We start from the raw sequence: 25,052 nt of genomic DNA on the forward strand, positions 1-25,052 counted from the left end.
AGCGGTTATTATTGTCCCTATTTATGGCTGGGGAATCTGAAACCTATATACTTCCTACTTCACTTTCTCCACACACCAACAAACCTTTCCCCCAGCCAACATATCACACACACACACACACACACACACCACACATACAACATACCATACACACATCACACACACACACACACCGCATATGCATATACCACACACACACCACATACACACACACCACACACCACATACACACATACACACATACACACACCACATACACAGACACACACACGCACATACAAAACGGCAAGAGGGCTCCCGGGGAATTTGCCTCGCGACACTGCATTTCCCGGTAAGCTCGCCGTTTTTCTCCTTTCTGTTTCATATCACAAAACAGCACAGTTTTCCAAAGATTCTTTTATTTACATATACATACGATTCTGAAAAAGCGTCTCCAAGCTACCACTGCTTGTAGTTGCCATTGACTCAGTCCACCAAAAACCATCTCAGGCCGCCCGCGGGCCACCCCAAATACTCCTGTCCCCTGAAGCCTCCCTAAAAGGAGGAAGCGCTGATGTCAGGGTTCCTTAAATTCCGAGGCTCCAGATCCCTAGGAGAGGTATTTCCTTTTACGCCGGCGAATTTGTCATAGAAGGCGGGACACTGGAGCCAGCCCCGCCAAGTCCGGGGAGGGGCGAAGGTCAGCAGCGGCCTTCCTAAGGCTTCCTTCAACCCTGCCTTGCTGCCAGTCAAATCCTGTATTTTCGCAGTACTGGTTAAAGTTTCGCTTTGGCCCGCCTCCATCACTCACCTGATTAGATGTTTATGAGTCAAAAGGCGGGGTCATGGGTTGTCGAGGTTTTACTGGTGGATACATGCGCCTGTCGGCAGTGTACCGCCCCACTGTCTTCAGGAGCTTGCTTTTTAATGGCTCCTTACCTCGTCCATCTTCGAGGTTTCTCCGTCGCTATTGGTTTGTGGCCCCGCCTGTCGAGTCCCTTGCTCGTACTTGTCGTTGACTGCACCCAAAGAGACCCGCCTTTCTCCGAGGATTGGTGGATGAGTGCACATATAGCCCACCCTCGATGGTAGGCGGGTAATCGAGCTATTGGCTGGAGTCCCCGCCCCAGGGCGAGGAGGAGAAGGAGGGGCAGGAGGGTTTGGTTGAGCTGCAGCTGTTTGTCTGTTCGACACAGGCTTGGGGCCGACGGGGGAGACGGAGCCCCAGGTACCGAGCTGATGGAACCCAAAGGGCAAGGGCGGAAGCGCCCGGGAAATGAGCGCAGCCTGGCCTGAGAGCCGAGGCGGGTCTGGGCCTAAGTGAGGGGTTAGAGTGGCCCACCGGAGAAGGGAGAAGGGGGCCGGGCCCCGGCAGGCCTAATAGGGGCTCAGAGAGGGGGACTGGGCGGGCTGGGACCCCAAAGTTGGTGAGTCGGGGAGGCGGCTGGGCTGTGGCGGCGGCCGGGCCGGGGGCCGGGCACTGGAGGCCCGGAGCTTGAGTGAGGGCAGGGGCAGGCCTCATTAAGCAGCTCTGAAGAGGGAGGAGCTGGGGAAAGGGACAGGGCAGCGGGCGAGGTAAGCCCATCTGCCGGGAGCTGAGGAGGGGTCAGACCTGTCGCTTGAGCCCGAAGGCTGACTGGGGCTGGGTCCCTCCAGAGAGGTTCATTGGAAGAGCCTGAGAAGGGTTCTTAGTTGGATAAGAAGCGTTCTTTTCAGGGAAAGTGCCTATTGTAGAAAGAACTGAGGGTGTTGTGGTGTTGGGCTGAGAGATTTGGGTCCAGTGAGGGAGGACTGGGGAAAATGAAGAAGGCTCTGTGAATCTAGAAGACTAAGTTAGTTGAGGAAATGGAAGCAGGGCCTGGGGTCAGTTACGGGAGCTTCTGGGTATGCTGAAGTGGGGCTGGAGGCTCTGGGTCCTGGGAGTACCCACGCTTTTGTTCCTTTCAGTGTTTAGATGTGGTCATTTGAAGCTCTTTAGAACTCCCAGGGTAGGGATGAAGATGAAGGTAATTTTTTTTTTTCCTATGACTGTTGGCTGCTCCATACTCAGCTCCTACACTTTCTCCTGGCTTCATACCTGGTCTATACTGCAGTCTGTTTCTTAATCTACTGTTTCATGTCCTATGAAAGAGCTAAGAAGTTGGATTGGGGGCTTGTTTTGTCCACTTCTTTCATACTTAATAATGTGGTCTATAGTGAATACCATGTCTCCCAGAACTGAGAATCTATTTCGTATCTTATTATTTATGTGGGAAAGGGGCTTAGAGATCCTCAGCTATCAGGAGATCTTCTGATCATAGTTGGTGAAAGTTTTGTGGGACTTAGACTTGACTTGGGTATTTCCCTGGCAGGTAACGGAGTTAGCAGGTCCGAAACTATGAGGTGATATTACTGAGGAAGAGATTTGGGGAAAAGTGAGAAATTCCATTTCAAAAGCTTGGCATCACCCCTTGTTCTTTGTCTACTTCTTCAAAAGCCCAGATTTCTGTGCTGTTAGAAAGTTGGGTCAAACTATGAAGTATCTGGGGAAGATGGTGAGTAGAGAAAAAGGTGCAGTAGTTTACACCTGTAATCCCAGCACTTTGGGAAGCTGAGGCAGGAGGATCGCTTGAGGCCAGGAGTTTGAGACCAGCCTGAGCAACATAGTGAGATGCTGTCTCTACAAGAAATTTTACTTTATTATTATTATTATTATTATGAGACCAGGAGTTTGAGACTAGCCTGGGCAACATAGTGAGATGCTGTCGCTACAAGAAATTTTACTTTATTATTATTATTATTCGCTACGAGAAATTTTACTTTATTATTATTATTGAGACCAGCCTGGGCAACATAGTGAGATGCTGTCGCTACAGGAAATTTTACTTTATTATTATTATTATTCGCTACGAGAAATTTTACTTTATTATTATTATTATTATTGAGACCAGCCTGGGCAACATAGTGAGATGCTGTCACTACAAGAAGTTTTACTTTATTATCATTATTATTATTCACTACGAGAAATTTTACTTTATTATTATTATTATTATTATTGAGACCAGCCTGGGCAACATAGTGAGATGCTGTCACTACAAGAAATTTTACTTTATTATTATTATTCACTACGAGAAATTTTACTTTATTATTATTTATTATTTTTTTTGAGACAGAGTCTCACTCCATCACCAGGCGCCAGGCCGGAGTGCAGTGGCACGACCTTGACTCACTGCAACCTCCGCCTCCTGGGTTCAAGCAATTCTCCTGCCTCAGCCTCCTGAGTAGCTGGGACTACAGGCGCCCGCCACCGCGCCCAGCTAATTTTTTTGTATTTTTAGTAGAGACGGGGTTTCACCATGTTGGCCAGGATGGTCTCGATCTGTTGACCTCATGATTCAGGTCTCGATCTGTTGACCTCATGATTCGCCCGCCTCGGCCTCCCAAAGGGCTGGGATTACAGGCGTGAGCCACTGCGCCCAGCCTATTTTATTATTTTTATTTTTATTTTTATTTTTAAGATGGGGTTTTACCATATTGGTCAGGCTGGTCTCAAACTCCTGATCTCAGGTGATCCGCCCACCTCAGCCTCCCAAAGTGCTGGGATTACAGGCGTGAGTCACCGCGCCCGGCTAGAAATTTTTAAAATTAGCTGAGCTAATTTTTAAAATTAGTGTCATGAGCCTGTAGTCTGAGCTACTTGGGAGGCTGAGGCAAGAGGATCACTTGAGCCCAGGAGTTCGAGGGTGCAGTGAGCCATGATCTTGCCACTGCATTTCAGCCTGGGCAACAGAATGAGATCCTCTCTCCGAAAAAAAAAAAAAGGAAAAGATTGCCAAGGCAGAGGAGTGGAGTACCCTCTTCCCCACGTATTTTTAACGGTCTGCCAACCTTTGTCATCCCTCATAGATTGGAACCTATTGGATTTTTACCCTACTGTACTTCCTTCTTTTCCCCTTCTTTACCAATATATTTTATTACTACATTTCTTAATTACAAAAGTAATATGTACATATTTTAAAATATGTAAGCTGTACAGCAACTTAAGAAGTATAATTCCTCCCACACATACCTCACTCATTTCATTTAGGAAGGTCAAGAATCAGAGACGGCAAATCAGACTAATCTTGCTTTGCTTTGGAGGATGTGCCACAAAAGTCAATTCTGTTTTCATGTTCTCACCAAACGCTAGTCTCATTCTTTCTACAGTTTTCCCTTCTGGGATGATACTCTGTTATTTATTGTGCTCCTTTCACAGTTCATTTTGTCTTCTACCAAGTCAGACAAGCAGAGGTCTGTACTGTGTGTTATCATTCACCTTCAGCACACACACACCAAGTTATGTGGTGGGTGTCCTAGGAAATGCCCAAATAGATGAAATAAAACTTTTTTTTAGATAGAGTTTCGCTCTTGTCGCCCAGGCTGGAATGCAGTAGCACTTGGCTAACTGCAACCACCGCCTCCCAGATTCAAGCGATTCTCCTGCCTCAGCCTCCAGACCAACTGGGACTACAGGTGCGCACCACCACGCCTGGCTAATTTTTGTATTTTTAGTACAGATGGGGTTTCACCATGTTGGCCAAGTTGTTCTTTATCTCCTGACCTTGTGATACACCTGCATCAGCCTCCCAAAATGCTGATATTGCAGGCATGAGCCACTCTGCCTGGCCAGAACAAAACTTTATGGGGAGAAAGGATCATTTTGGGGGGCGATAATTGTTGGTATCTTTGCTAAAGAGAGGAATTTCAGACCTTTATCTCAAATTTGTGGTCTCTGCATGTTCATGGCCTCTGCATGTTCACATTACTTGACTGTTTCTTTCTTATCCATGATGATGATGGTTCTCCTAAGAGGCTCCTGTATTTGTCTTTCTTTTCTTTTCTTCTATTTTTAGAGACAGGGTCTTGCTCTGTTGCCCAGGCTAGAGTACAGTGTGTGTCTTTCTATAGTGATGTGAGAAGCTCCAAGCTTCTCTGGATTTGAAATCAGTTTTCCTCTGAATCTCAGAGTCAGAGTACAGCTAGGGCATTTCATACTACCACGTTATTAATTGAATTTGTCCTTTCTGGCTTTAAAAGCCCTCTATTATACCCAGCCTTTATATAGTGCCCATCGGAAACCTCAGTTGTCTCCCCCAAGGAACTTTTCTCAACTGCAAGCCAGTTCTAGAGACAGTTGTATGGGGGTGGGGGGTGTATGTGTGTTTTGTTGTTGTTGTTGTTGTTCTTGTTGTTGTTTTGTTTTGAGACTGAGTTTTTCTCTTGTCGCCCAGGCTGGAGTGCAATGGCACAATCTCAACTCACTGCAACCTCTGTCTCCCAGGTTCAAGCGATTCTCCTGCCTCAGCCTCCAGAGTAGCTGGGATTACAGGTGTGTGCCACCATGCCCAGCGAATTTTTGTATTATTAGTAGAGACAGAGTTTCACCATGTTGGCCAGGCTGGTCTCGAACTCTTGACCTCAGGTGATCCACCCACCTCAGCCTCCCAGAGTGCTGGGATTACGGGTGTAAGCCACCATGCCCGGCCGTGTGTGTGTGTGTGTGTGTGTGTGTGTGTGTGTTTTAATCCCATCTAGTCTTTGCCATTTCCTAAACCCTGGTCATATCCTGTCCCTTTCTTCTGTGCATCCCTTTATGGATTTGGTTGGTTGGTTGGGTTTTTTTGTTTGTTTGTTTGTTTTGTTTTGTTTTGTTTTGTTTTGTTTTTTGAGACAGAGTCTAGCTCTGTTGTCCAGGCTGAACTGCAGTGATGCTATGTCAGCTTATTGCAACCTCTGGCTTCCAGGTGCAAGTGATTCACCTGCCTCAGCCTCCCATGTAGCTGGGATTATAGGCGCATGCCACCATGCCTGTCTAATTTTTGTGTTTTTAGGGGAGATGGGGTTTCACCATGTTGGCCAGGCTGGCCTCTAACTCCTGACCTGAAGTGCTGGGATTACAGGCATGAGCCACCACAGCTGGCCTCCCTTGGTGTTTTCTTGTCTTCCCCTTAATCAAAGCTTACTTTCAAGAAAGGATCTGGAATTGCTGTTATTAAGATGTAAATAACACAGTCACTTAAACTATTAATTTTTTCAACAGTTTTTTGCATCTTAAGAGGGAGTTTAGGAGTAGAATTACAATAAGGAATTTCATACATAGATCTGGAGTTGCAAAAATATATTTGTAGAAGAGGGGTTTCCTTATTGCCCTTCAAGTCATACCTCATATCTTTCTAAATTAAAAATTTTTTTTTTCCTGTGGCCGGGCGCGGTGGCTCAAGCCTGTAATCCCAGCACTTTGGGAGGCCGAGGCGGGTGGATCACGAGGTCGAGAGATCGAGACCATCCTGGTCAACATGGTGAAACCCCGTCTCTACTAAAAATACAAAAAACTAGCTGGGCGTGGTGGCGCGTGCCTGTAATCCCAGCTACTCAGGAAGCTGAGGCAGGAGAATTGCCTGAGCCCAGGAGGCGGAGGTTGCGGTGAGCCGAGATCGCGCCATTGCACTCCAGCCTGGGTAACAAGAGCGAAACTCTGTCTCAAAAAAAAAAAAAAAAAAAAATTTTTTTTTTTTCTGGACAGTCCCTTCTGTAGAACATACCTCATATCATCTTTTATTTTCTCTTCTTTTTTCTTTTTTTTTTCTTTTGAGATGGAGTTTCACTCTTGTTGCCCAGGCTGGAGTGCAGTGGCTTGATCTCAGCTCACCACAACCTCCTCCTCCCAGGTTCAAGCGATTCTCCTGCCTCAGCCTTTCGAGTAGCTGGGATTACAGGCATGAGCCACCATGCCTGGCTAATTTTGTATTTTTAATAGAGAGAGGGTTTCTCCATGTTGGTCAGATGATCCGCCTGCCTCAGCCTCCCAAAATGCTGGGATTACAGGTGTGAGCCAACACACCTAGCCAGAATATAACTCATATCTTTTAACTCTTATATTACTTGGGAGCAAATATTGCTCATTGGTATGAATTTTACTTCTGAGAAGGAGGCACAGGGTAGACGAAGGAGGCATGTAGTTTGCTCCCTAATCCTAAAGCATTTCAGATTGGAAAGTAACCAAAGTGTGAGACAATGAACTTATAATAAGGAAATACAGCAGCCCTCTTGGAGGATGGATACCATAAAACCCTACATGGTATACTTCCACTTCTTACAAGCGTTTTGGGAAAGATTTAGTCATTGACTGAAGAGTAACAACTGAATAAGGAGCTACCCAGATGAACAAAGTGTGTGTACATTTCTGGGCAAGCTTGTAGCTTGTTTAGGGACAGTACCTTCTCGGCAAGCTTGTAGCTTCTGTTTAGGGACAGCTTCTGTTTAGGGACAGAAAAGGTACCATAGAACCCCTGGTTCTATGGTGTTATGACTTCTTTTTTTTTTTTTTAACTCGTGTTTCTCAAGTCAGTAATTAATAGAGAGACAGTGGCCCAAAGCTTTTGACCACTCAACATCAACTGAGAAGTCGGGAAACTTTGTTTTTAGCTACAGTTGCCTCAGTGTTTGGGTGGGAGGGCCACATATTGGGTGTGATTAGGCCATCTGACGCATAGTAACGGGTGACAGGAAAAGCAGTTAGCCCATGTGAGTTGCAATAGTACCTTGTGGGCACCATCCCAGGGGGGCCTCTATCCAGAGAGATCATGAGGGACCAGGAAGAGAACTGGTTTTCTAAGGCCTATTAAAAACATTCCTAAATGGAACTGAGTAAGATCTGTGCAGATGGTACAGAAAGGGAGGAGCTGATTGAGGGAAAGAAGTAGAGTTACTTGGCCTGAATTTAGGGAGCATTTAATGAGCACCTACTAGGGATCAGGCAGCATGCTGTGCTCTGAAGACTTAAGATAACATAAGGATACTCCCACTTTTTAAGAACTTCACAGTTTAGCAGAACAGACAGACACAATTAATTCACATACTGTGGTAATGTGATACATACAAATATAGAAATACAGTTTTCTTTCTTTTTTTTTTTTTTTTGAGGCAGAGTCTCACTTTATCACCCAGGCTAGAGTGCAGTGGCACAATCCTGGCTCACTGCAACCTCTGCCTCCCAGGTTTAAGCAATTTTCCCACCTCAGCCTCCTGAGTAGCTGGGACTACAGGTGTGTGCCACCACGCCTGGCTGATTTTTTGTATTTTTGGTAGAGACGGGGTTTCACTTTGTTAGCCAGGATGGTCTCAATCTCCTGACCTCATGATCTGCCCTCCTCAGCCTCCCAAAGTGCTGGGATTGCAGGCATGAGCCACTGGGCCCAGCTTTGCTTTCTTTCTTTCTTTTTTTTTTTTGAGATGGAGTCTCACTCTGTTGCCTAGGCTGGAGTGCAGTGACGCAATCTGTGCTCACTGCAACCTCCACCTTCTGGGTTCAAAGCAATTCTCTTGTCTCAGCCTCCTGGGTAATTGGGATTACAAGCCTGCACCAACATACCCAGCTAATTTTTGTATTTTTAGTAGAGTCGGGGTTTCACCATGTTTGCCATGCTGGTCTTACTCCTGATCTCAAGTGATTCACCTGACTTGGCCTCTAAAAGTGTTGAGATTATAGGCGTGAGCCACCACGCCCAGCCAGAAATACAGTCTTAATACTGTGGGACCCTACTGGCCTCTAGAGAAGCAATGATGAATTCTGCTAGAGGAGAGGGTGATTATGCAATTTCACTGAAGTAACATTTGAGCTTGGTCTTATGAGATACATAGAATTTTGCTAGGCAGACAAGTAGGGACGAGCATTCCAACCTTACCTAGATCAATAATAGGGAGTTTGTACTACCATGCTGATAAGCAGTAATATGCTTTTTGCCTCTTGGAGAAATATAAGGGAAGGGGTGGGGATGTGGAAGGAATCTCTCATTTAATCTAGTGACTCATTGGTAACATTGGATCAACAAAATGAAGAGCTGAGCCAAGTGGTAGGATTCTCATTTCAGGATTTTGGTTACTTCAGTTTAAACAAAGTTGGAGAGGAAGATGAAGGTAGTTACTGGTTTCTGCTCTACCTTCCCTACTTGGTAAACCTCTCACATTAATCACAAGGCCCACCAAATCCGCAAAAGTTACTGCTTGTTTTCCTATTGCCTCCCATTGAATTGCTTCTATTTCAACTGCCCTGGCAGGGGTTGGTCAAAGAGCTTCTAGAAAAGAGTAGTGATGAGGCTGGGCGCGGTGGCTCAAGCCTGTAATCCCAGCACTTTGGGAGGCCGAGGCGGGTGGATCACGAGGTCAAGAGATCAAGACCATCCTGGTCAACATGGTGAAACCCCGTCTCTACTAAAAATACAAAAAATTAGCTGGGCATGGTGGCGCGTGCCTGTAATCCCAGCTACTCAGGAGGCTGAGGCAGGAAAATTGCCTGAACCCAGGAGGCGGAGGTTGCGGTGAGCCGAGATCGCGCCATTGCACTCCAGCCTGGGTAACAAGAGCGAAACTCTGTCTCAAAAAAAAAAAAAAAAAAAAAAAAGAGTAGTGATGAATTAATTCTGTCAGAAGGCTATGAGACTGGATCCCCATTGCCAGGGAAGGCCTGGGTCTTCTTAATTTGTTTTTAGTCCCAAAGCAAGTACTTACCTAAACTGAATAGTGGCAGAAACCCTATCCAGTCTAAGCTCTTGATCCTGTCCTGGTGCTCTCTTCAGAGTTCAGCATTTCCTGCTTCTTTAAAAAGTATAGTGGTATAAAAGAGGCAGGAGTACCTGACTAGGAATCCTACATTTACTTCTTAGCAATTGGCTGTATGGTAACACTTGACAAGTTGACTAATTTTATTTTATTTTTATTTATTTGTTTTTGAGACGGAATCTCACTCTGTTCCCCAGGCTGGAGTGCAGTGACGTGATCTCGGCTCACTGCACCTCTGCTTTCCAAGTTCAAGTGATTCTCCTGCTTCCGCCTCTTGAGTAGCTGGGATTACAGGTGGGTGCCACCATATCCAGCTAATTTTTGTATTTTTAGTAGAGACAGGGTTTTACCATGTTGGCCAGGCTGGTCTCGAACTCCTGACCTCAGGTGATCCACCCACCTCAGCCTCCCAAAATTCTGGGATTACAGGTGTGAGCTACCGCATCCAGCCCAAGTTGACTAATTTTATGTGTCTCAGTTTCCTCACCTGTAAACTATAGAGACTGGACTAAACGACCTCTAGACTGGCTCTGATTTGCCTGACTGACCTGAAGGCTGATAGTTGGTACTGGGTTGGACTCCAGTGACTTGGTCTCCATTGGTAGGTAGTAGACTTCTGGAGGTGTCATAGGTATTTGGTTTAGGGACTCAAAGCTAGCAAGTGGAAGAGGGCTTGAGGAATGGAGTCTTACTCTAGCTGGGACTACTAAGACACCTTTACTATTATGCTTGCTTTCCTGCACTGCTTGGGAGATCTATGTTAAAGAACATCCTCCACCCCCATCCCCTGTCCCCAGTTGGCTAACCCATGGTCAGGCTTCAGTCCTCCCTAGTTAATGGATCATTTGATAAGCCATTCTTGTGGAGTCGCACTTCTCAGGGAAGTTAAATCTGATTTCTTCTCTTCTGAGCTAACAGGTTGAAAGGAAGAAAAACCTGCCCCATTTCCCTTTTTCTGAAGTTAATAATCATCATACCACTTGCTGGTTTACCAAAACATAAAAATTAGTATTGTGGGAAAAAATCAGAATAGTAAATAAATCAATTGAATCTTATATGTATTATTTCATTTCTGTACCATTGATCTTTTGAGAGTCCAGCTATTACATTTTTTAAATGATACCCTTATAAACATGATGAGATTAAAAATCAAAACTTAGGGCCAGGTGCAGTGGTTCATGCCTGTAATCCCAGCACTTTGGTAGGCTGAGGTGGGCGGATCATGAAGTCAGGAGATCGAGACCATCCTGGCTAACATGGTGAAACCTCGTCTCTACTAAAAATACAAAAAATTAGCCAGGTGTGCTGGCACAGGCTTGCAGTCCCAGCTACTCGGGAGGTTGAGGCAGGAGAATCGCTTGAACCTGGGAGGCGGAGATTGCAGTGAACCGAGATCGTGGCATTGCACTCCAGCCTGGGCAACAGAGCAAGACTCTTCTCAAAAAAAAAAAAAAAAAAAAATCAAAACATAGAGATGGCCCATCAATTGCTGTCAACAGGGAAGAAGGCAGGACATACTATTTCTTTTTTAGAGGCGGGGTCTCGTTATGTTGCCCAGGCTGGTCTCAAACTCCTGGGCTTAAATGATCCTCCCGCCTTGGCCTCCCAAAGTGCTGGGATTACAAGCGTGAACCCCATGTCCAGTCAGAACATATTCTTGAGGTTACGTATTAGGGTTTGAGGTAGTCTTTTCTAAGTCAGTAGTTACTGATCTCTGAGAATCCAAGGTTGCTTAGTAGCAAGAAAGCTTGCTGACCACGTCTGGGATCTGGCTTGACTTCCCATCTCTGGGAGTTAGTGACTGGGACTTTGCAACTGAACTGTGTCTGCAACTGTTTCCTGTCTTTACACTACCCTAGAGCTCAAGTATACGTTTAGCTATGAGAATTCAGTCTGTTGTAACTCCCACATTTTCCCATATTGTAGAGTAGTAACATTGAGGCTTAATATTCTACCCCTTGAATCACATGCTTTGAAATACATTAAAATGTGGGGGAGTAAGTTGAAAAAACTAGTAACGTGTTCTATTGTTTCTTGAGAGTATAGCATATATATGTGACCTGAAGGAAATCTGATCAGCTTATCTGTTCTTTTTTTAAAATTGTGTCATTTGTCTTGTCTTTTATTTATTTATTTTTGAGAGACCGAGTCTTGCTCTGTTGCCCAGGCTGGAATACAGTGGCACGATCTCAGCTTACTGCAACCTCTGTCTCCTAGCTTTAAGCAATTCTCCTGCCTCAGCTTCCCAAGTATTTGGGACTACAGGCGTGCACCACCACGCCCAGCTAATTTTGGTATTTTTTATAGAGATAGGGTTTCACTATATGTTGTCCAGGCTGGTCTCAAACACCTGACCTCAGGTGATCCACCTGCCTTGACCATCCCAAAGTGCTGGGATTACAGGCGAGAGCCACCACGCCTGGTCTATTTATTTATTATTTTGAGACAGAGTCTCACTTTGTGGTCCATGCTGGAATGCAGTGGCATGCACTGCAGCCTCAACCTCCTGGGCTCAAGTGATTCTCCCATCTCAGCCTCCTGAGTAGCCAGGATGACAAGCATACACCACTATGCCCGGCTAATTTTTTTTTTTTTTTTAATTTTTGTAGAGACAAGGTCTCACTATGTTCCTTACACTTGTCTTGAACTCCTGGCCTCAAGCAATCCTCCCACCTCAGCCTTTCAAAGTGCCAGTATTACAGGTGTGAGCCACCAAGCCTAAACTCTTAAAGTTTAGCATTCTGCTAGTCTGTCCTCTTTTTCTTATGAGACAGTGTGTATGAATACCACATAAATATAAGATGTTTTAGAAGTAATTCATCCTCAGTAACTTAAGCATATCCTGAGAGTGACAGAAAAAAAAAAAAAAGTAATTTATCCTCACAGATACCTTAGCAGTAAGTTTCTTAAATGTACGCAAAACTTTGGAAGTGAATTCAAATTCTGCTCTTTGCCACTTTCCCCAATTCCATTCTGCCCCAAAGATCCTAATAGATAAGGAAACTGAGGATCAGAAAAACAAAAGGAATGAGTAGCCTCAGCTCACTGTGGGTTGTGGCAAAGCAGAGAACAGAACTCAGACTTGTCTGATTCTAAAAACTTTACCAGCTCTACATGACTGCCTCTAAGTTGGCTCTCCCCACTTTCATGATTGTGCTACAACTTTAGTGGCAGGGTTGGAGAATTCTCTGACCCCTGGAAGGCCCATCATTGAGTCCTCATCTGAATTTCATCCAGAAGTGCTTGAGTAGTAACCATAGCTATAGACTGTTCAGAAACTGAATTTATTTCCATCCCTACTAACCCATCTTTCAGCGTCAGCTCTCTCCAAAGCAATGTTTTTAAAACTTTTTTCTTAAATAACCCATAGTTTGAAAAAAATGAATAGTTTAAAAAATAACTGATTGCCGGGCATAGTAGCTCATGCCCATAATCCCAGCACTTTGGGAGGCCAAGGCAGGTAGATGACGAGGTCAGGCGTTCAAGACCAGCCTGACCAACATGTTGAAACTCCATCTCTACTAAAAATACAAAAATTAGCCAGGCATGGTGGTGCATGCCTGTAATCCCAGCTATTTGGGAGGCTGAGGCAGGAGAATCACTTGAACCCAGGAGGTGGAGGTTGCAGTGAGCCGAGATAATATACATACATACATACATATTTATTTATTTAGAGACAGAGTCTTGCTCTGTCGCCCAAGCTGGGGTGCAGTGGTGCAATCATAGCTTACTACAACCTTCAACTCCAGGGCTCAGGTGATTCATCACAGCCTCTGGAGTAGCTGGAATTACAGGCATGTAACACCATGCCCAGCTAATTTTTAAAAATGTTTTGTAGGCGGGGCATAGTGGCTCACACCTGTAATCTCAGCACTTTGGGAGGCTGAGGCGGGTGAATCACGATGTCAGGAGATTGAGACCATCTTGGCCAACATGGTGAAATCCCGTCTCTGCTAAATAAAAAAAATTAGCCAGGCATGATGGTGGACGCCTATAATCCCAGCTACTTGGGAGGCTGAGGCAGGAGAATCACTTGAACGTGGGAGGCGGAGGTTGCAGTGAGCCGAAATTGCGCCACCGTACTCCAGCCTGGTGACAGAGCGAGACTCCAGCTCAAAAAAAAAAAAAAAAAGTTGTATAGACACTCAGTCTTGCTGTGTTGCCCAGGCTGGTCTCAAACTCCTCACCTCAAGCAACCCTTCCACTTTTATCTCCCAACCCCTGGGATTAGAGGCATGAGCTGCTGTGCCAGGCCTGTTTTTTCTTTTTCTTTCTCTGTACCACTTTCATTTTGTAGCTGCTGCCCCCACCCCCAGAAAGAGTCTTGCTCTGTTACCCAGGTTGGAGTACAATGACAGGATCTTGGCTCACAGCAGCCTCCACCTCCCAGGTTCAAGCAGTTCCCCTGCTTCAGCCTCCCTAGTAGCTGGGATTACAGGCGCCTGCCACCACACCTGGCTAAATTTTTTTTTTCCTTTTTTTTGAGACGAAGTCTTGCTTTGTCACCAGGCTGGAGTGCAGTTTCATGATCTCAGCTCACTGCAACCTCTGTCTCCTGGGATCAAATGAGTCTCTTGCCTCAGCCTCCCAGGTAGCTGGGACTACAGGCGTGTGCTACCACACCCAGCTAATTTTTGTATTTTTAGTAGAGACAGGGTTTCACCATGTTGGTCAGGCTAGTCTCTGACTCCTAACCTCTTGATCCACTCGCCTCAGCCTCCCAAAGTGCTGGGATTACAGGCATGAGCCACCATGCCCGGTGTTTTGTTTTGTTTTTCTTTTTTTGAGACAGAGCCTTGCTCTGTTGTCCAGGCTGGAATTCAGTGGCTCAGTCTCAGCTCACTGAACCTTCTGCCTCCTGGGTTAAGGTTCCTCCTGCTTTAGCCTTTGGAGTAGATGGGATTACAGACATGCACCACCATGTACAAGTAATTTTTTGTATTTTTAGTAGAGATGGGGTTTCACCACGTTGACCAGGTTGGTCTCGGTGATCCACCTGCCTCAGCCTCCCAAAGTGCTTGGATTACAGATGTGAGCTTTTTAGGAATATACTGATAAAAACTACTATTGAGATATATTTTAATAGCTATTATTATTAGAACTATGCTAAACACATCTTTCACTTAATTTTTGTAGCTATGAGGATGGTATTTTTTCCATTTTACAAAGATAGAAGGTAAGGCTTAAGTAGAGAAATTTTCTTTATGCATGATCTCATGTAATCTTTACAATACCTTTATGAAGTAGGTGCTTATAAGGCTGTTAACTGATTTTACAGATGAGGAAACGAATGCACACATATGTTTAGTGACTTACCCAAGGTTCATAGCTAGTAAGTAAAATTGGAAAACAAACCCAGAGAACTGGACTCCAGAACCTTTGTTCCTCTGCATTGCCTCCTGTATGATTTTCTGTCTTTACTATCTAGTCAGTGGGATTACTGAAAATTTTTAACCCCAGTTTAACTCCAGACCCACTAATTGTGACAAAATAATAATGTTTCCCCACATGCCATAGAGTATGATGTCTGTTAAGTCACAAGGATCAGCTTTGGAAAAGGGAAAGATTAATTTGAACAAGCAAAGTACAACTGTCAAGCAGTGCTTACCTTTGGGAGAGAGATTTTTGCATGCTCTGCCCATGCTAACTCCCCTTTGAATTTTATAGCTCCTTTCCGTTCAGAGTCATGATGATGAAATATATTCAGATTTAGATGATTAGAATCTCCAAGTCCCAACTCTTCTCTCTGTTTCCTGCCCCACCAGCAGCTTTCTTAGCCCTCTTAGAAGACAGAGGAGTTGATTCAGTATATTCTTTCATCAAATATTGATTGCTTGCAGACTTAGCCCCTATACCATCCTCTGGAGACTCCTGCATGTGTTTAGAAAGTATACCTTTCTCTGCCTCTAGTTTGGAGGGCTACAGCTGTTAGGCCTCTTTGGTGTGGAGGGTAATCTAATCCCTAGGCACCAGCAAGACAGCTGCAAGTTGACAGTAGGTCAAGCTTACTGACTCTCAGACTTGATAGTCTTTCAGATTTGAAAAGAGGGCAAAAACAAAGTGAAAAAAGTGTTGTTAATGAAACAGAGTTGATAATGAAATAGGACGATCAGTTGGTTGTATTTATTTCTTTACCTTCAACAAAAAATGAGAAAGTATAGATTTTCTGTCAATGGGACCCTGGTTAGATCTTTAGAAATGTCTTATCAGGGAGACCAGTCATATATGAAGGATATAGCAGCAGCTACTCTTCTCCCCTTAGAAGGGGTGACTCTTATGCCACACCCCTAGAGTGAATCCTCATTCTGACAAAGAGCTGAAAGAAAAAGAAGAACACAGCACCAGGATGCCAAGGAGATTCTGGGGATATAGGGTACCTGTAGGTGGATCTGCATATTCTTCAGGCCAACCAAAGGTTGATCAGTTTGTGTGATTCAAACAAAAAATCTTAAAGACCTGGTGGGAAATTACTAGGGAATTAAAATCTCTCAGTTTTCAATCTCTCTATTTCAGCTCCCTTGGTAGTTAGAGATTAAGTGATAGGGCAAACTCTAGAAGCAGTTCTTATTTTGCTCAAGTTCCCAACTCTTAGAACTGAGTATCAGCTGCCTGGGACCTTCTCAGAGGTATAACCTGTCAATAGTGGATGACTGCAAGAGCTAAGTCCTCATAGGAGCAAAGAGATGAAGAGATTCTATCATTTTTCTGAAAAGCAATTGCAGTTCAATGGACCCATGTCTAATTTTATTCACTTTTTTTTCTTGCAGGACTGTTGAAGCCTGGAAATCCCCTCCCCTTCCCCCCCTCCCTTTACGGCATCCCCCTCCCTCCACCCTTTCCTACTTTCATAATCTGGCCATGACTAGCAGAAGCACAGCTAGGCCCAATGGGCAACCCCAGGCCAGCAAAATATGCCAGTTCAAATTGGTCCTGCTGGGAGAATCTGCAGTGGGAAAGTCAAGCTTGGTATTACGTTTTGTCAAAGGGCAGTTCCATGAGTACCAGGAGAGCACCATTGGAGGTGAGTGCCTTGGGGTAAGAGGAGATTCAATGCTTGGTAAGGCTTTTTTCTTTTTCTTTTTTGAGATGGAGTCTCACTCTGTCTCCCGGGCTGGAGTGCAGTGGCGATCTCAGCTCACTGCAACCTCCATCTTCCTGGTTCAACTGATTATTGTGCCTCAGCCTCCTGAGTAGCTGGGATTATAGGTGCACACCACCACAGCGCCTGGCTAATTTTTATATTTTTAGTGGAGAAGGGGATTCACCATGTTGGCCAGTCTGGTCTCAGGTGATCTGCCTGCCTTGGCCTCCCAAAGGGCTGGGATTATAGGTGTGAACCACTGCGTCCAACCATTAAGGCTTTTGAAAAGAGATCTAGGGGGCCAGGCACAGTGGCTCACGCCTATAATCCCAGCACTTTGGGAGGCCGAGGCGGGTGGATCACGAGGTCAAGAGATCGAGACCATCCTGGCCAACATGGTGAAACCCCGTCTCTTAAAAAGAAAAGAAAAGAGATCTAGGACCTGATTATGGAGCTGCCCCTCTTAGTCCTATTCTTTTCCCCAGGAATGGAAACCCTTTAAAACAGAGGCCAGGCCCAGTGGCTCACGTATGTAATCCCAGCACTTTGGGAGGCCAAAGCAGGCAGACCACCTGAGGTCGAGTGTTCGAGACCAGCCTGGCCAACGTGGTGAAACCCTGTCTCTACTAAAAATACAAAAATTAGCTGGGCGTGGCAGCAGGTGCCTATAATCCCAGCTACTCAGGAGACTGAGGCAGGAGAATCACTGAACCTGGGAGGCAGGCATTGCAGTGAGCTGAGATCACACCATCACACTCCAGCTTGGACATCAAGAACAAAACTTTATCTCAAAAAATTAATATATAAAAACAAAGAAAAGTAATTGCCATAATGCCAAAAAGCTGGTACATGTTCATCCTTTTGCTTCCTAGAAGAAACAGAGGTTGACCTTTTCACACCAAGAAAATCCATTTTTTATGTCTGTCTGCCTCTTCCTACTCTATTATCTTAATACCAGTTAAGTTGAATGTCATCTTGAGCAGATAAAAGTTGGTTTGGAGCCAGGTACAGTGGCTCATGCCTGTAATCCCAGCATTTTGGGAGGCTGAGGTGAGCAGATCATGAAGTCAGGGGTTCGAGACCAGCCTGACCAACGTGGTCAAACCCCATCTCTACTTAAAAATACAAAATTAGCTGGGTGTGGTGGTGCCCACATGTAATCCTGGGAGGCTGAGGCAGGAGAATTACTTGAACCTGGGAAGCGGAGGTTGCAGTGAGCTGAGAGCATGCCATTGCACTCCAGCCTGCGAGACTGTCTCAAAAAAAAAAAAAGAAAGAAAAATTTTGGTTTGGAGCAGTGATTCATAATCAATAACGTATCAGAATTATTTGGGGTAGCATTTTCAACCTATTCTTGCTTGGGCTGGACCCTAGATCTACTAATTAGTATTAGAGGTAGGTTGAGGTTGGTAGCAGCAGCATATGCACGTTTTTGGAAAAGCTCTCATCAAAATATCTGGTAAAATAGGCCGGGCATGGTGGCTCACACCTGTAATCCCAGTTTTTTGGGAGGTCAAGGCAGGCAGATCGCTTGAAGCCAAGAATTCAAGACCAGCCTAACCAATATGGTGAAACCCCATCTCTACTAAAAATACAAAAATTAGCTGGATGTGGTGGCATATGCCTATAATTCCAGCTACTCAGGAAGCTGAGGCAGGAGAATTGCTTGAACCCAGGAGGTGGAGGTTACAGTGAGCTAAGATTGTGCCATTGCACTCCAGCCTGGGTGGCTAGAGAGAAACTCCATCTCAAAAGAAAAAAAAATTAGCTGGGCATGGTGGCACACACCTATAATCCCAGCTACTTGGGAGGCTGAGGCAGGAGACTTGCTTGAACCATGAGGCAGAGATTGCAGTGAGCCAGAATCACACCACTGCACTCCAACCTAGATGAAAGAAAATTTAAAAAATGAGGTGAAAAAAAAAATCTGATAAAATAGAGGCTGGAACTAATGCAAACTATACAGGGTATCTGTCTTTCCCATCTTTGCTACCTTTACCCAGCTACTACCCCAAAAATAGGGTGCTAATTCAATAAAGGATCTTTTATGGGAACTTCTATATTATTCCTTCCCCTTTTTATATTTATTTATTTATTTATGCAGTGGAGTCTCACTCTTGCCCAGGCTAGAATGCAATGGCATGACCTTGGCTCATTGCAACCTCTGCTTTTCAGGTTCAAGTGATTCTCGTGCCTCAGCCTACTGAGCAGCTGGGATTATAGGCATGTGCTACCATGCCTGGCTAATTTTTGTATTTTTAATAGAGACAGAGTTTTGCTATGTTAGCCAGGCTGGTTTCAAACTACTGACCTCAGGTGATCCAGGTGATCCACCCACGTTGGCCTCCCAAAGTGCTGGGATTACAAATGTGAGCCATCATGCCCAGCCTCTTTCCCCTTTTTATTAGTCATCTTAGAAATGTATTCCTGGACCTGCAGCAGATTATATGAAAAAGTAACAGCCAAATAATATTAATAATGATGGTACTCGGCCGGGCGCGGTGGCTCAAGCCTGTAATCCCAGCACTTTGGGAGGCCGAGGCGGGTGGATCACGAGGTTGAGAGATCGAGACCATCCTGGTCAACATGGTGAAACCCTGTCTCTACTAAAAATACAAAAAATTAGCTGGGCATGGTGGCACGTGCCTGTAATCCCAGCTACTCAGGAGGCTGAGGCAGGAGAATTGCCTGAACCCAGGAGGCGGAGGTTGCGGTGAGTCGAGATCGCGCCATTGCACTCCAGCCTGGGTAACAAGAGCGAAACTCCGTCTCAAAAATAATAATAATAATAATAATGATGGTACTTGCCATCAAGCTTTAAAATATTCTTATTCTTTTTTTTTGATACTGCGTCTCACTTTGTCACCCAGACTGGAGTGAAGTGGTATGATCTCTACTCACTGCAACTTCTGCTTCCCCAGTTCAAGCAATCCTCTTGCCTCAGCCTCCTGAGTAGCTTGGATTACAGGTGTCCATCACCACGTCTGGTTAACTTTTGTGTTTTTGGTAGAGATGGGGTTTCACCATGTTGGCCAGGCTGGTCTTAAACTCCTGACCTCAAGGTAATCCCCCCGCCTTGGCCTCCCAAAGTGCCAGGATTACAGGTGTGAGCCACCATGCCCAGCCAATCTTCTAATTAATTCTTGGTGTGACTTCTCTCTGAAGCTATTGTCTTTGTCATTTGTTATTCTCCTATTTTGGTTAGAAGGATGACTCATATAAGTGCCAGTTCTTCTGTCCCTCTTAGTTTATGATGTACCCCCATTCCTTAGCCAGAGACATTTCTGGCAGGAAGGATTTAGCCAAGGGCAGTCTTAATCCTGGTTCCAAGACTTACATGTAAGGAGAACTCAAAACCTTCTCCTATAGCTGAGTATCCTGCAGGGTGACTGGTCTTAGAGTGAGGATGGTTATATTTTGAAGTAGGGTATGTTCCCATTATCCTCTCACTTACAGCATCTTCCCCTCCTTTCTCTTATTCATAGCGGCCTTCCTCACCCAGTCGGTTTGTCTAGATGACACAACAGTCAAGTTTGAGATCTGGGATACAGCTGGGCAGGAGCGATACCACAGCTTAGCCCCCATGTACTACAGGGGTGCCCAAGCTGCAATCGTGGTTTACGACATTACTAATCAGGTAAGTGAGTTAAGAAGACTGTCCTTGCTTATATTTAGAGGAATTAAATTAGATGGAGTGGGTGGGCAGAAAACATGTTCTTGAAATAGCAAATAAGAGTACTAATTATGCTTCCAAGTGCTAAGAAGACAGAGATAATGAATTATCAAAGACCTGTGGTTTCAGTGAGGGAAGGCCACCTGGAAGAGGTGAATTTTGAGACTCATTTTAAAAGGTGATAGATATGGATTGGCAGTCATTCCAAACTACTCATTCTCTAAATGTTTTCCTAGGAAACCTTTGCCCGAGCGAAGACATGGGTGAAGGAACTACAGCGACAGGCGAGTCCTAGCATCGTTATTGCTCTAGCGGGGAACAAAGCTGACCTGGCCAACAAGCGTATGGTGGAGTATGAAGTAAGGCGGCCCATAGAGTTTCTCTCTGATACTTCCTCTGTTCCTGGGACCTTTGTTTTCAAACCAGCCCCCTCTGAAAACGTCAACTGAGGACACTCATTGTCTCATTCCCTAGTTCTACACCAAGTTAAATACAGCAACACTATGACCCTAATGACAGCCAGGAGATTTTAGAGGCATCAGAAGAAAATTCCAGAGCAGAGAGTTAGGGAAGTACCAGCTGTGAGGGTACCAATGTGAAAACAGGAAGGAGGGAGCAATTAAATTTGAGGTAAGGGACTATTCAAGTGTCAGAACCCAAAAGCTCCCAACCAACTTACCCTCTCCCCTATAATTAAGCTTTCTGACATTTGTGTTGGACTGAATGGACATGGGGTCATCTTGAGGGAGTTGTCATCAAATTATGCATCTAGGCTAGCTAGCTCAAAGGGATATTAATTAAGGGGAAGGAACTTAGGATTTTGCCTAGCTCTTGTGCTACATGGGAGTGGAAAGGCAATACTTGCTCCCACCCTACATTCTGAGCATCAATACACCCCACTCCTTGCAGGAGGCCCAGGCATATGCAGATGACAACAGCTTATTGTTTATGGAGACTTCAGCCAAGACGGCAATGAACGTGAATGATCTCTTCCTGGCAATAGGTAAGGTCAGAACATCCTGAGGTCTTCCTTTTTCCCTCATTCATAGGCAGAATTATAGCTAACCCAAATCAAGGTTAGGTGTGAATGTCTCCTTTTGCAAAAACTTTAGGTATGGAAATACCTTTACTTTCTGTTGTGACCTCCATCCTTGGCTGCAGCTTTAGCTCCCTTGTCTTAGTTTGCAAACAGTGAACCCTCCCATCTTCAGAACATTCTTTTTTTTTTTTTTTTTTGAGATGGAGTTTCGCTCTCGTTACCCAGGCTGGAGTGCAATGGTGCGATCTCGGCTCACCGCAACCTCCGCCTCCTGGGTTCAGGCAATTCTCCTGCCTCAGCCTCCTGAGTAGCTGGGATTACAGGCACGCGCCACCATGCCCAGCTAGTTTTTTGTATTTTTAGTAGAGACGGGGTTTCACCACATTGACCAGGATGGTCTCGATCTCTCGACCTCGTGATCCACCCGCCTTGGCCTCCCAAAGTGCTGGGATTACAGGCTTGAGCCACCGCGCCCGGCCCAGAACATTCTTTTAATCTCTCAAATTCTCCCTTTTCCCCAACTCAGTAGCTTTTTTGGGCAGGGGGTGGAGGGGTGGGGGCAGAGGGGTAGGGAAGTAAAATCTACCATACTTTGTTCCCTTCTCTTTTTATCTCTAGCTAAGAAGTTGCCAAAGAGTGAACCCCAGAATCTGGGAGGTGCAGCATGCCGAAGCCGGGGTGTGGATCTCCATGAACAGTCCCAGCAGAACAAGAGCCAGTGTTGTAGCAACTGAGGGGGTGGCTAGCAGCAAACAAGTATGGAGCTAGCACGAGAGCTAAGAAATAACGTCCATCCCTACCCCTCAGCACACAGCCCCTACGGTAACAGCACACTGAGCCCTGGCTCCCAAGGGCTGCCTCCTGACAGCTCCGTCATGGCACTTTTTAATGCTTCAGCAACCAACACCAGGCAGCTGTTGCCACTGGCCTCCTACCCCCTACTCTGGGGCTTGGGGGTCAACTCCCCCCAGGACTTAACCTTCCAAAACAAACTTTCTTCACTTTGTATTATAGGTACAAGACAGTGACTTACTTATCTTTTCTCCTCCTCCCTAGTGTTCCTCCCCATTATTTCAGAAAACACTTCTGTCTCCTGTCCTTTCCCCTTTCTGCTTTTGATCAATCTCTGTTCTTGATCCTCTTTTCTCCTCTCCCCAGGATGCAGAAGGTAGTAAACCCAGGAGCTGAGGAAGGAGGTTTCCAGTTCATTTACATTAAGGACCCTGGGGGAGAATAAAGCTCAGAGCAGGAGGGAGTAAGGAAACATTTCCTTTTTGTTTTTATTTGGTTTGAGTTTCTCATATTTGAAAACATTGTAGTATCCATGCGTTGGCCTTGTAGAGGATGTTCCTAGGTAGAGGTGAGAATGGGGAGGCAAGCTCTCAGGCACCAGGCAGGAGGTGTCCTGTAAGCTAACTGGGCAGAGGTGGAGGTACAGTGTTATCTGTGGCTCTGTAACTCTTCCAAGGCCCAGTTTCCCCTCATGCAGCCTCTTAGGTAGCATTTCCCCTGTCATGGGGATTGGACCCCAGAGTCCTCCAAAGAATCTTCACTGGTTGCCTGCATCTTTGGCTCTGCTGTGATCTAATTGGAGGAGGGACCAGTTTCTGATACCCGTCCTCTGATTTATACATATGCATTTTTTTCCCTCTGGCCTTTAGATGGCCTCAGCCCCAACTACCATATGCCCCTGCAGTTTGCACTTTAATTGATGGTAGTTCAGTTGGGGTACTTGTTTTATGGAGGTTTTGATTGATTTCCCTGCCCTCCCACCTTCTTTTTAATTCAGTGAAATCTGAGGTTAATATGAGGTTTTGGGAGAGATTAGATAAAAGTACCAGTGGCAGCTATTTAAGTCCAATCTCCACTGTTAGCTTCCTCCAACTCAATTCTTAACCTATATTCTTGCCCATCTCGCTACTGAGTATAGGTTTGCCTTTCCTGGAGAATTAACTGAGCAATTGGGGAGTGTCTCAGGATAGCGTAGGCCAAGGTAGGGGAGTAAAAAGGAGGTCAGGCAAAAGGGAGGAGTTATTCTATCCTTTCCCAGGTTTCACACTCAATTTGATATCCATTACCATGTCTTTTCTACTTCCCTGTAAATAGATATGATCTTTATTCCTACTGTACAGTCTGTTCTATCCTCTGCCTCCCACCAGGCCCTGTTTCCTTTTTTTCTTTGTTAATATCTTGAATTTAGTCCCTCCATTCTTAATCCCCCCATTCCTTTCCACCATGCAACCAGTGGTTTAATCCATGTACCACTAGGGGCTAGTACCACAGAGGCCTCCTTGTGGCACCCTCATATCATACCACCTGTTCCTGTGGACAGGGAATGACCGGCACCGAAGGTACCTTACAACTGGCTCATATTATCAGAGGACCTTGGTCCTTTCTAAATCTTTAGCCTCTCTTCATATCCCTCATTGGGTGTTTTAAGATGTATCTGGGAAACCATCAAGGCAAAAGAGAACTTTAAGTTCCTTGTTCCATCCCAGAGTTTTGGGAAAGAAAGAAAGAAAGGAAAGGTCACAGTGACCTAGGATTGGAACCTTTCTGCCCTTTTGGCTTGCAGACTGCCTTCTATCCCAGAACAGCTGAGAAATCTATGAAGCTGAGATTCTGAAGGACCCAGCTTAGGTTCTTCCACTTAGGCCTCAATTCCCTTCCTTTTCCAGGGGCAGCCTTAGTTCCCATGGCCCTGAAACACACACATTTCCCTCTTCCTTTCCCAGAAGCCACTGGCCCCCCAAAGCACCCAGTGCATCCTTTTTATAAGTGGAAGAACTAGGTTGGCTTTCTAAAGTCTCCTAGAAATGAAGTTCTTTCTCTCTGCAGCTTTCCCCCATGGAGTAGGAGCAAAGATGTCTCATTGTCTTGGGGCTGGGAAACGATTTTCCCAGGCTTCTCCCTCCCCCACCCCCATAGGAACAGGATTTGGCCTTAGCTTCTGGGCCTACCGGCTGCCTTCCCTCTACTTCCTACCAGCTCTTCTGCCTTCCTTTGAGCTCTGTTGGGCTTGGGGATCTTAGGGTTTTTTTTTTTTTAATTTCCCAGCTCATTTTTTTTCTTCTGGTCAGTTTTTTTAAGGGGGGGTGTTGTGGGTTTTGTTTTTGTTTTGCTTCTGAGAAAGTATTTGCCTTTCTTCCTCTCCCAACATAACAATCGTGGTAACAGAATGCGACTGCTGATTTACCAATGTATTTAATGTAAGTAAAAAAAGGAAAAAAAGAAAAGGGCATTGGAGTGTTTCTTTTTTTTCTTTTTTGCTATTTGTTTGTCAGGTACTAGGAATTTGGAAAAAAGGATACCCAGTAATGTTTTATTGAATCAGAAACACACCTTCCCCTGCATTTGGTACGTCCTTATTCCCTTTAAGCTTTTCTTAAACATCCAGTTTGGAAAATATCCCTTCTGTTGTTATTTAATCACCCCTATTCTAAGGCCACTAGATTGTTCATCAAATTGAACCCTATTTATCTTTTTTAGGCCATCTTAACAGAACGTGTATGTATAGGGTGTAGTCTGTGGATCTTTGGGCACACTGATGAGATTGGAGGGAGGTGGTGCTATTTGAAGTAGTATACAAAAATGTATGTTCATATTTCTAGGATCCATTTTTATATGTTTCTCAAAGGGGTTCATGACCTAACCTTGTGATCCGCCTGCCTCGGCCTCCCAAAGTGCCGAATTACATCACTGAA

At 45.1% G+C, this 25,052-nt stretch overlaps 1 protein-coding gene across 5 annotated transcripts; it reads left to right on the top strand.

Moving 5' to 3' along the window:
• The first annotated feature begins 1,126 nt into the window (after positions 1–1,126).
• Positions 1,127–24,584, top strand: RAB5B (RAB5B, member RAS oncogene family). 5 transcript variants are annotated; one of them, XM_074402732.1, is made up of 8 exons: positions 1,137–1,207; positions 1,927–1,985; positions 5,229–5,326; positions 16,323–16,576; positions 20,122–20,273; positions 20,546–20,668; positions 21,219–21,312; positions 21,967–24,584. In XM_074402732.1, the coding sequence occupies exons 2-8, from the start codon at positions 1,974–1,976 to the stop codon at positions 22,080–22,082; spliced, it is 849 nt and encodes a 282-aa protein (XP_074258833.1). In that variant the 5' UTR covers positions 1,137–1,207; positions 1,927–1,973; the 3' UTR covers positions 22,083–24,584. The 5 variants fall into 5 exon arrangements, with proteins under 5 accessions (XP_039327862.1, XP_074258833.1, XP_074258835.1 ...); XM_074402734.1 differs by lacking the exon at positions 5,229–5,326; XM_074402731.1 differs by lacking the exon at positions 1,137–1,207 and having other exon boundaries at positions 1,522–1,985.
• The last annotated feature ends 468 nt before the right edge of the window (positions 24,585–25,052 follow it).

The sequence above is a fragment of the Saimiri boliviensis genome, chromosome 7 (genome assembly GCF_048565385.1).
Source record: "Saimiri boliviensis isolate mSaiBol1 chromosome 7, mSaiBol1.pri, whole genome shotgun sequence".
In the NCBI taxonomy this organism is placed as follows: domain Eukaryota; kingdom Metazoa; phylum Chordata; class Mammalia; order Primates; family Cebidae; genus Saimiri; species Saimiri boliviensis.

Excerpts from the sequence above, each read along its gene's own strand:
- RAB5B (XM_074402731.1), top strand. The coding sequence starts at position 1,866 with ATGCTGAAGTGGGGCTGGAGGCTCTGGGTCCTGGGAGTACCCACGCTT. Across the intron at positions 5,327-16,322 it reads CAGAGTAGCTGGGATTACAG|GACTGTTGAAGCCTGGAAAT; the intron begins GTGTGTGCCACC and ends TTTTTCTTGCAG. Across the intron at positions 16,577-20,121 it reads CCAGGAGAGCACCATTGGAG|CGGCCTTCCTCACCCAGTCG; the intron begins GTGAGTGCCTTG and ends TCTTATTCATAG.